The 12,038-nt window shown below is 31.4% G+C and overlaps 1 protein-coding gene across 1 annotated transcript in view; it reads left to right on the top strand.

The window, feature by feature from the left end:
* Positions 1–12,038, top strand: part of plekhh1 (pleckstrin homology domain containing, family H (with MyTH4 domain) member 1) — a 169,116-nt gene that overhangs the window by 91,280 nt on the left and 65,798 nt on the right. The window contains exons 16-18 of the mRNA XM_072913745.1: positions 2,254–2,334; positions 6,454–6,633; positions 6,691–6,802. Coding sequence (XP_072769846.1) covers positions 2,254–2,334; positions 6,454–6,633; positions 6,691–6,802 — 373 coding nt within the window. The remainder of the gene's footprint in view (positions 1–2,253; positions 2,335–6,453; positions 6,634–6,690; positions 6,803–12,038) is intronic.

Below are 12,038 nucleotides of genomic sequence, written 5' to 3'. Positions count from 1 at the left end.
TTTTCTTTTTTTTTTTTTTTTAAAAAGAAGGGGTTTTAAGCCTTTTTTAAAAGCATCCACAGTCTGTGGTGCCCTCAGGTGGTCAGGGAAAGCGTTCCACAGAGTGGTCTTCGTTCCCTAAACGAAGGATTTGTAGCGTTTACGCTCAAACTCAAATGTGCAGACACCTGTTGGTCACATGACATAATCACAATTTAGACCAGGCTGCCAGGGGGCGGGGCTTAAACCTCTAAACAGCCGGCGTCACGCTCAGAACGTGTGTTTAAAACAATAATAATAATAATAATAATAATAATAATCATAATATATTTTATTTTTAAAAAGCACTTTACATTGAGTAAACAACCTCAAAGTGCTACAGTGTATTAAAAAATAAATAAATAAATAAAATAAAATAAAATAGAAAATAAAAAATAAAAAATAAAAAATAAAAAGATAATAAAAAATAAATAAAAATAAAAACTAGAACAGCCAAATAGCTAAAACTAGTATGCATATATCTAAAAAAAGGTTGTTTTTTTTTTTTAAAGAAGGGGTTTTAAGCCTTTTTTAAAAGCATCCACAGTCTGTGGTGCCCTCAGGTGGTCAGGGAGAGCGTTCCACAGAGCGGTCTTCGTTCCCTAGACGAAGGATTTGTAGCGTTTACGCTCAAACTCAAATGTGCAGACACCTGCTGGTCTCATGACATAATCACTATTTAGACCATGCTGCCAGGGGGCGGGGCTTAAACCTCTAAACAACCGGCGTCACTCTCAGAACGTGTGTTTAAAACAATAATAATAATAATAGATTTTATTCGTACAAAGCACTTTACAGTGAGTAAACAACCTCAAAGTGCTACAGTGTATTAAAAAATAAATAAATAAATAAATAAATAAATAAAATACAATAAAATAAAATAAAATAAAATAAAATAAAATAAAATAAAATAAAATAAAATAAAATAAAATAAAAAAATAAAATAAAAAGATGATTAAAAAAAAAAAAAACTAAAAAAAAAAACTAGAACAGCCAAATAGCTAAAACTAGTATGCATATATCTAAAAAAAGAGGCTTTTTTTTAAAAGAAGGGTTTTTAAGCCTTTTTTTAAAAGCATCCACAGTCTGTGGTGCCCTCAGGTGGTCAGGGAGAGCGTTCCACAGAGCGGTCTTCGTTCCCTAGACGAAGGATTTGTAGCGTTTACGCTCAAACTCAAATGTGCAGACACCTGCTGGTCTCATGACATAATCACTATTTAGACCATGCTGCCAGGGGGCGGGGCTTAAACCTCTAAACAGCCGGCGTCACTCTCAGAACGTGTGTTTAAAACAATAATAATAATAATAATAATAATAATAATAGATTTTATTTGTACAAAGCACTTTACAGTGAGTAAACAACCTCAAAGTGCTACAGTGTATTAAAAAATAAATAAATAAATAAATAAAAATAAAAAGATAATAAAAAATAAATAAATAAAAAAATAAAAAAACTAGAACAGCCAAATAGCTAAAACTAGTATGCATACATCTAAAAAAAGGCTATTTTTAAAAAAAAGAAGGGGTTTTAAGCCTTTTTTAAAAGCATCCATAGTCTGTGGTGCCCTCAGGTGGTCAGGGAGAGCATTCCACAGAGTGGTCTTCGTTCCCTAAACGAAGGATTTGTAGCGTTTACGCTCAAACTCAAATGTGCAGACACCTGCTGGTCACATGACATAATCATTATTTGGACCAGGCTGCCAGGGGGCGGGGCTTAAACCTCTAAACAGCCGGCGTCACTCTCAGAACGTGTGTTTAAAACAATAATAATAATAATAATAATAATAATAATAGATTTTATTTGTACAAAGCACTTTACAGTGAGTAAACAACCTCAAAGTGCTACAGTGTATTAAAAAAAAATAAAAATAAAAAATAAATAAATAAAATAAAATAAAAAATAAAAAGATAATAAAAAATAAAAATAAAAAAAACTACAACAGCCAAATAGCTAAGACTAGTATGCATATATCTAAAAAAAGAGTTTAAAAAAAAAAAAAAAAGAAGGGTTTTTAAGTCTTTTTTAAAAGCATCCACAGTCTGTGGTGCCCTCAGGTGGTCAGGGTGAGCGTTCCACAAAGCGTTCTTCGTTCTCTAAACGGAGGATTTGTAGCGTTTACGCTCAAACTCAAATGTGCAGACACCTGCTGGTCACATTTAGAAATGCAACCACCAATCATATTAGAAAAATAACGCCAACATCCAGTCTTATAAAAAAAACCTTTCTGGCCCCAGGTGAAACACGGACATTCTAAGCTGGTGTGGTGCTGCCTGCTGGGAAAGATCTTCTACTACTTCCGCCAGCAGGAAGACAAGGTAAACAAACACAGCTAGTTAGCAACTAGCTAGAACAATGCTAAAGGTTTTGATTCCATGCATGAGCCTACATTATTAGTAATTGTGTGCTTGACATTTAGATACAAAATGACCACCAGGGTGGGAAAAATGAAAAAAAAAAAAATTAACAGCTGTGGCTGTAGGCAACCTCCTTTTTTTTTTTCCCATGAACGCCACAAGATTGCATTTGGAGTAGTTCAAGCACTTTAAAAAGTTACTTTGCATACTTTGTACTGTTGTTTCCCGTCAACTCATCATCGCTATAATGCTGACTCAGCAGTTTGCTCCACGTTGCCATGACAACTTTAGTTGTGTTCGGCTACAAATTCCTTTCCGTTTTCTCATGCGCTTCAAATCATTATTAAAGTTCAATTGATGTAGAGCGGAACCTCGATTTAAGAAGTTTTTAATTGTGATGAGAACGGACTTTTCTGTAAAAACATGCCAAAGCGGACTTATTTCACAGACTACCTTTTGTTCAGCGGCGCTTCTTTCAAGAGCACACACCCTTCCCCTAATCCTCTCTGTCGGCTCCTTCCTCCCCTCTCGTGAACTGCTCGTTTTGACGTAATTGTAAGTGGATTTTCCCTATTTAAAATGTTTATTATTGTAGCAATGTGGTTGTTAAAGTTAAGTATTTTTGTGGTTGCCGATCGTTTATGAGGGCACCAAAGGGACTTTGGTTTGTTGACAAGGAGAAATTGATCCATCATTTTCTTGTTATATTTGTTTGATACACAGCAGTAATTCTTAACCATAAGGCCATTGTCGGGCCGCCAAAAATACATCTGTTTACTCAGTTGTAATACACATTCCTACCACTAGTGGCAGTAATGAGGATATCAAACAAACAGAAGAAGTCTGGAGCGAAAGTCAAAGAAAAGTTTCTTCAGCGCAAAAAATTACGACTAAAAGTGGTGAAGCTGCGTTTTCATTTGCACTTGAATTTTATTGACAGTTTATTTAGGAAGCATGTATACTATTTTTTTTCCACTTTTTATTAAAAAGTATTTATTTTAAAATGTAGTTAGATTTTATTCTTTTTTTTAATTTATTATTAATATTATTAATTGTTGTTTTTTATGTCATTAATTAAGTTATTATTTATTTATTTTAGCACTGTAATTATTGAACAAGATACAATTTAGTTAGTCTGGAGTGAAATGTTTCTTTAGCGCAAAAAATTAAGACTAAAGTGCATTTTCATTTGCAGTTGAATTTTATTGACAGTTTATTTAGGAAGCATATATATGAAAAAGTATTTATTTTAAAATGTATTTTTATTCATTTTTTAAAATTATTTTAATTATTAGCATTTAATTAATTCAGTTATTTATTTATTTTAGCAGTGTAATTATTGAAAAAGATACCATTTAGTTAAGTTAAGTTAAGTTAAGTTATGAAACCCTGATATACAGCGCTGTATAGTACTTTATATTGTGTTCAAAAGGTACAAACCGCCACTAAAATAGGGACTTTTGTCGAGGCCGGAACCAATTATTCATATTTAATACACATTTCTACCACTAGTGGCAGTAATGACGATATCAAACAAACAGAAGAAGTCTGGAGCAAAAGTCAAAGAAAAGTTTCTTTAGCGCAAAAAATTAAGACTAAAGTGCATTTTCATTTGCACTTGAATTTTATTGACAGTTTATTTAGGAAAAATATATAATAAAAAAGTATTTATTTTGGAATGTAGTTAGATTTTATGCATTTTTTAAATTTAAATTATTAGTTGTTGTTTTTTTAATGTAATTAATTAAGTTATTATTTATTTATTTTAGCAGTGTAATTATTGAACAAGATACAATTTAGTTAGTCTGGAGTGAAATGTTTCTTTAGCGCAAAAAAATAAGACTAAAGTGTATTTTCATTTTTACTTGAATTTTATTTACACTTTATTTAGGAAGCATGTATATTAAAAAGTATTTATTTTAAAATGTATTTTTATTCATTTTTATTTTAATTATTTTAATTATTAGTATTTAATTAATTCAGTTATTTATTTATTTTAGCACTGTAATTATTGAACAAGATACCATTTAGTTAAGTTAAGTTAAGTTAAGTTCAGTTAAGTTAAGAAACCCTGATATACAGCGCTGTATAGTACTTTATATTGTGTTCAAAAGGTACAAACCGCCACTAAAATAGGGACTTTTGTGGAGGCTGGAACCAATTATTCATATTTAATACACATTTCTACCACTAGTGGCAGTAATGAGGATATCAAACAAACAGAAGAAGTCTGGAGCAAAAGTCAAAGAAAAGTTTCTTTAGCGCAAAAAATTAAGACTAAAGTGCGTTTTCATTTGCACTTGAATTTTATTGACAGTTTATTTAGGAAAAATATATAATAAAAAAAGTATTTATTTTGAAATGTAGTTAGATTTTATGCATTTTTTATTTAAATTATTAGTTGTTGTTTTTTATGTCATTAATTAAGTTATTATTTATTTATTTTAGCAGTGTAATTATTGAACAAGATACAATTTAGTTAGTCTGGAGTGAAATGTTTCTTTAGCGCAAAAAATTAAGACTAAAGTGCATTTTCATTTGCACTTGAATCTTATTGACAGTTTATTTAGGAAGCATATATATTAAAAAGTATTTATTTTAAAATGTAGTTTTATTCATTTTTATTTGAATTATTTTAATTATTAGTATTTAATTAATTCAGTTATTTATTTATTTTAGCACTGTAATTATTGAACAAGATACCATTTAGTTAAGTTAAGTTAAGTTAAGTTAAGGTAAGTTAAGTTGAGTTAAGTTAAGAAACCCTGATATACAGTACTGTATAGTACTTTATATGGTGTTCAAAAGGCGCAAACCGCCACTAAAATAGGGACTTTTGTCCAGGCTGGAACCAATTATTCATATTTAATACACATTTCTACCACTAGTGGCAGTAATGAGGATATCAAACAAACAGAAGAAGTCTGGAGCAAAAGTCAAAGAAAAGTTTCTTTAGCGCAAAAAATTAAGACTAAAGCGCGTTTTCATTTGCACTTGAATTTTATTGACAGTTTATTTAGGAAAAATATATAATAAAAAAAGTATTTATTTTGAAATGTAGTTAGATTTTCCTTTTTTATTTATTTAAATAATTAGTTGTTTTTTTAATGTAATTAATTAAGTTAGTATTTATTTATTTTAGCAGTGTAATTATTGAACAAGATACAATTTAGTTAGTCTGGAGTGAATTATTTCTTTAGCGCAAAAAATTAAGACTAAAGTGCATTTTCATTTGCACTTGAATTTTATTGACAGTTTATTTAGGAAGCATACATATTAAAAAGTATTTATTTTAAAATTTTAAAATTTAATTATTAGTATTTAATTAATTCAGTTATTTATTTATTTTAGCACTGTAATTATTGAACAAGATGACCATTTAGTTAAGTTAAGTTAAGTTAAGTTAAGTTAAGTTAAGTTAAGTTAAGTTAAGTTAAGAAAAGAAACCCTGATATACAGCGCTGTATAGTACTTTATATTGTGTTCAAAAGGTACAAACCGCCACTAAAATAGGGACTTTTGTCGAGGCTGGAACCAATTATTCATATTTAATACAAACTTCTACCACTAGTGGCAGTAATGACAATATCATTTGCACTTAAATTTTATTTACAGTTTATTTAGGAAGCATGACTGTTAAAAAGTATTTATTTTAAAATGTAGTTAGATTGTATTACTTTTTATTTTAATTATTAGTATTTGAGTAATTCAGTTATTATTTGTTTATTTTAGCACTGTAATTATTGAAGATAAATGACTAATTTAGTGATATACAGTACTGTGTAGTACTTTATATGGTGTTCAAAAGGTACAAACCGCCACTAAAATAGGCACTTTTGTGCAGGCTGGAACCAATTATTCATATTTACAATGTTTCTTAATGGAGAACCCTGTTCAAGAACCAATTAGGTTTGTGACTGGAGGTTCCACTGTATTACATCTTTTACGAGAGCCAACGTCCTCTGCAGTGGACATGTCGTCTGAAACTCTGACCAAATACACCAAAAAAACAACGCGCAGAAGAAGAGTAGACAGTGCCATGTGCTCTCTGCAGTTTAGTCAGGTGAAGGTGTCTCCCAGTGTCCTCTAGGTCAGCTGCAGGTGTGCGAGGCGATGGTGCAGGAGGTGGATCGCTCGTGCGACTCGGACGAGGACTACGAGGCGGGGGGGCGCGGCGTCCTGTCTTCTCACCACACCTTAGTGGTCAAGCCCCCCGACCAGAGCCCCACCTACCTCCTCATCGGCAGCAAACAGGAAAAGGTATGGCCGACCGCCGCGATCGCTCCACGGTGAGGTCAACGAGCGCTTTGTCCTCAGGACACCTGGTTGTACCACCTGGCTGTGGCCGCAGGAAGTGGCGCCCGCTTGAAGGTGGGCACCGAGTGGGAGCGGCTCATTGGCAGACTGCTTGATGCCAAAGCAGACGCAGGTGACACAATCATACCTTTTTACTCACTATCACACCTTTATACTCACAATCATACCTTTTTACTCACAATCACACCTTTATACTCACAATCATACCTTTATACTCACAATCACACCTTTATACTCACTATCATAACTTTATACTCACTATCATACCGTTATACTCACAATCATACCTTTATACACACTATCATACCTTTATACTCACAATCATCTCCTTTATACTCACAATCATACCTTTATACTCACTATCACACCTTTATACTCACTATCACACCTTTATACTCACAATCACACCTTTATACTCACTATCACACCTTTATACTCACAATCACACCTTTATACTCACTATCATAACTTTATACTCACTATCATACCTTTATACTCACAATCATACCTTTATACACACTATCATACCTTTATACTCACAATCATCTCCTTTATACTCACTGTCATACCTTTATACTCAATATCATACCTTTATTTTCACAATCATACCTTTATACTCACTATCATACATTTATACTCACTATCATACCTTTGTACTCACTATCACACCTTTATACTCACTATCACACCTTTATACTCACTATCATACCTTTATACTCACTATCATACCTTTATACTCATACCTTTGTACTCACTATCATCCCTTTATACTCACAATCATACCTTTATACTCACAATCATACCTTTATATTCACTATCATACATTTATACTCACTATCATACCTTTGTACTCACTATCACACCTTTATACTCACTATCACACCTTTATACTCACTATCATACCTTTATACTCACAATCACACCTTTATACTCACTATCATAACTTTATACTCACTATCATACCTTTATACTCACAATCATACCTTTATACACACTATCATACCTTTATACTCACAATCATCTCCTTTATACTCACTGTCATACCTTTATACTCAATATCATACCTTTATATTCACAATCATACCTTTATTCTCACTATCATACATTTATACTCACTATCACACCTTTATACTCACTATCACACCTTTATACTCACTATCATACCTTTATACTCACTATCATACCTTTATACTCATACCTTTGTACTCACTATCATCCCTTTATACTCAGAATCATACCTTTATACTCACAATCATACCTTTATATTCACTATCATAACTTTATACACACTATCATACCTTTATACTCACAATCATACCTTTATACACACTATCATACCTTTATACTCACAATCATCTCCTTTATACTCACTGTCATACCTTTATACTCAATATCATACCTTTATATTCACAATCATACCTTTATACTCACTATCATACATTTATACTCACTATCATACCTTTGTACTCACTATCACACCTTTATACTCACTATCACACCTTTATACTCACTATCATACCTTTATACTCACTATCATACCTTTATACTCACTATCACACCTTTATACTCACTATCATACCTTTATACTCACTATCATACCGTTATACTCAGTATCATACCTTTATACTCACTATCATACCTTTATACTCACTATCATAACTTTATACTCACAATCATACCTATATACTCACTATCATACCTTTATACTCACTATCATATCTTTATACTCACAATCATACCTTTATACTCACTATCACACCTTTATACTCACTATCATACCTTTATACACACTAACATACCTTTATAATCACTATCATACCTTTATACTCACGATCACACCTTTATACACACTATCATACCTTTATACTCATACCTTTGTACTCACTATCATCCATTTATACTCACAATCATACCTTTATATTCACTATCATAACTTTATACTCACTATCATACCTTTATACTCACAATCATACCTTTATACACACTATCATACCTTTATACTCACAATCATCTCCTTTATACTCACTGTCATACCTTTATACTCAATATCATACCTTTATATTGACAATCATACCTTTATACTCACTATCATACATTTATACTCACTATCATACCTTTGTACTCACTATCACACCTTTATACTCACTATCACACCTTTATACTCACTATCATACCTTTATACTCACTATCACACCTTTATACTCACTATCATACCTTTATACTCACTATCATACCTTTTTACTCACTATCATACCTTTATACTCACTATCATACCTTTATACTCACTATCACACCTTTATACTCACTGTCATACCTTCATACTCACTATCATACCTTCATACTCACTATCATACCTTTATACTCACTATCATACCTTTATACTCACAATCATACCTTTATACACACTATCATACCTTTACACACACTATCATACCTTTACACACACTATCATACCTTTTTACTCACTATCATACCTTTTTACTCACTATCATACCTTTATACTCACAATCATACCTTTTTACTCACTATCATATCTTTATATTCACTATCATACCTTTATACTCACTATCATACCCTTATACTCAAAATCATACCGTTATACTCACAATCATACCTTTTATACTCACAATCATACCTTTATACACACTATCATACCTTTATACTCATACCTTTATACTCACAATCATACCTTTATACTCACTATCATACCTTTATACTCACAATCATACCTTTTTACTCACTATCACACCTTTATACTCACAATCATACCTTTTTACTCACAATCACAACTTTATACTCACAATCATACCTTTATACTCACTATCACACCTTTATACTCACAATCACACCTTTATACTCACAATCACACCTTTATACTCACTATCATACCTTTATACTCACAATCACACCTTTATACTCACTATCATAACTTTATACTCACTATCATACCTTTATACTCACAATCATACCTTTATACACACTATCATACCTTTATACTCACAATCATCTCCTTTATACTCACTGTCATACCTTTATACTCAATATCATACCTTTATATTCACAATCATACCTTTATACTCACTATCATACATTTATACTCACTATCATACCTTTGTACTCACTATCACACCTTTATACTCACTATCACACCTTTATACTCACTATCATACCTTTATACTCACTATCATACCTTTATACTCATACCTTTGTACTCACTATCATCCCTTTGTACTCACAATCATACCTTTATACTCACAATCATACATTTATACTCACTATCATACCTTTGTACTCACTATCACACCTTTATACTCACTATCACACCTTTATACTCACTATCATACCTTTATACTCACTATCATACCTTTATACTCATACCTTTGTACTCACTATCATCCCTTTGTACTCACAATCATACCTTTATACTCACAATCATACCTTTATATTCACTATCATAACTTTATACTCACTATCATACCTTTATACTCACAATCATACCTTTATACACACTATCATACCTTTATACTCACAATCATCTCCTTTATACTCACTGTCATACCTTTATACTCAATATCATACCTTTATATTCACAATCATACCTTTATACTCACTATCATACATTTATACTCACTATCATACCTTTGTACTCACTATCACACCTTTATACTCACTATCACACCTTTATACTCACTATCATACCTTTATACTCACTATCATACCTTTATACTCACTATCACACCTTTATACTCACAATCACACCTTTATACTCACTATCATACCTTTATACTCACAATCACACCTTTATACTCACTATCATAACTTTATACTCACTATCATACCTTTATACTCACAATCATACCTTTATACACACTATCATACCTTTATACTCACAATAATCTTCTTTATACTCACTGTCATACCTTTATACTCAATATCATACCTTTATATTCACAATCATACCTTTATACTCACTATCATACATTTATACTCACTATCATACCTTTGTACTCACTATCACACCTTTATACTCACTATCACACCTTTATACTCACTATCATACCTTTATACTCACTATCATACCTTTATACTCATACCTTTGTACTCACTATCATCCCTTTATACTCACAATCATACCTTTATACTCACAATCATACCTTTATGTTCACTATCATAACTTTATATTCACTATCATAACTTTATACTCACTATCATACCTTTATACTCACTATCATACCTTTATACACACTATCATACCTTTATACTCACAATCATCTCCTTTATACTCACTGTCATACCTTTATACTCAATATCATACCTTTATATTCACAATCATACCTTTATACTCACTATCATACATTTATACTCACTATCATACCTTTGTACTCACTATCACACCTTTATACTCACTATCACACCTTTATACTCACTATCATACCTTTATACTCACTATCATACCTTTATACTCACTATCATACCTTTATACTCACTATCACACCTTTATACTCACTATCATACCTTTATACTCACTATCATACCGTTATACTTAGTATCATACCTTTATACTCACTATCATACCTTTATACTCACTATCATACCTTTATACTCACTATCATAACTTTATACTCTCAATCATACCTATATACTCACTATCATATCTTTATACTCACTATCATATCTTTATACTCACAATCATACCTTTATACTCACTATCACACCTTTATACTCACTATCATACCTTTATACACACTAACATACCTTTATAATCACTATCATACCTTTATACACACTGTCATACCTTTATACTCATACCTTTGTACTCACTATCATCCCTTTATACTCACAATCATACCTTTATATTCACTATCATAACTTTATACTCACTATCATACCTTTATACTCACAATCATACCTTTATACACACTATCATACCTTTATACTCACAATCATCTCCTTTATACTCACTGTCATACCTTTATACTCAATATCATACCTTTATATTCACAATCATACCTTTATACTCACTATCATACATTTATACTCACTATCATACCTTTGTACTCACTATCACACCTTTATACTCACTATCACACCTTTATACTCACTATCATACCTTTATACTCACTATCACACCTTTATACTCACTATCATACCTTTATACTCACTATCATACCTTTTTACTCACTATCATACCTTTATACTCACTATCATACCTTTATACTCACTATCACACCTTTATACTCACTGTCATACCTTCATACTCACTATCATACCTTCATACTCACTATCATACCTTTATACTCACTATAATACCTTTATACTCACTATCATACCTTTATACTCACAATCAT

The sequence above is a fragment of the Nerophis lumbriciformis genome, linkage group LG08, assembly GCF_033978685.3.
Source record: "Nerophis lumbriciformis linkage group LG08, RoL_Nlum_v2.1, whole genome shotgun sequence".
NCBI lineage: Eukaryota > Metazoa > Chordata > Actinopteri > Syngnathiformes > Syngnathidae > Nerophis > Nerophis lumbriciformis.
This window is presented reverse-complemented; position numbering and strand designations above follow the sequence as displayed.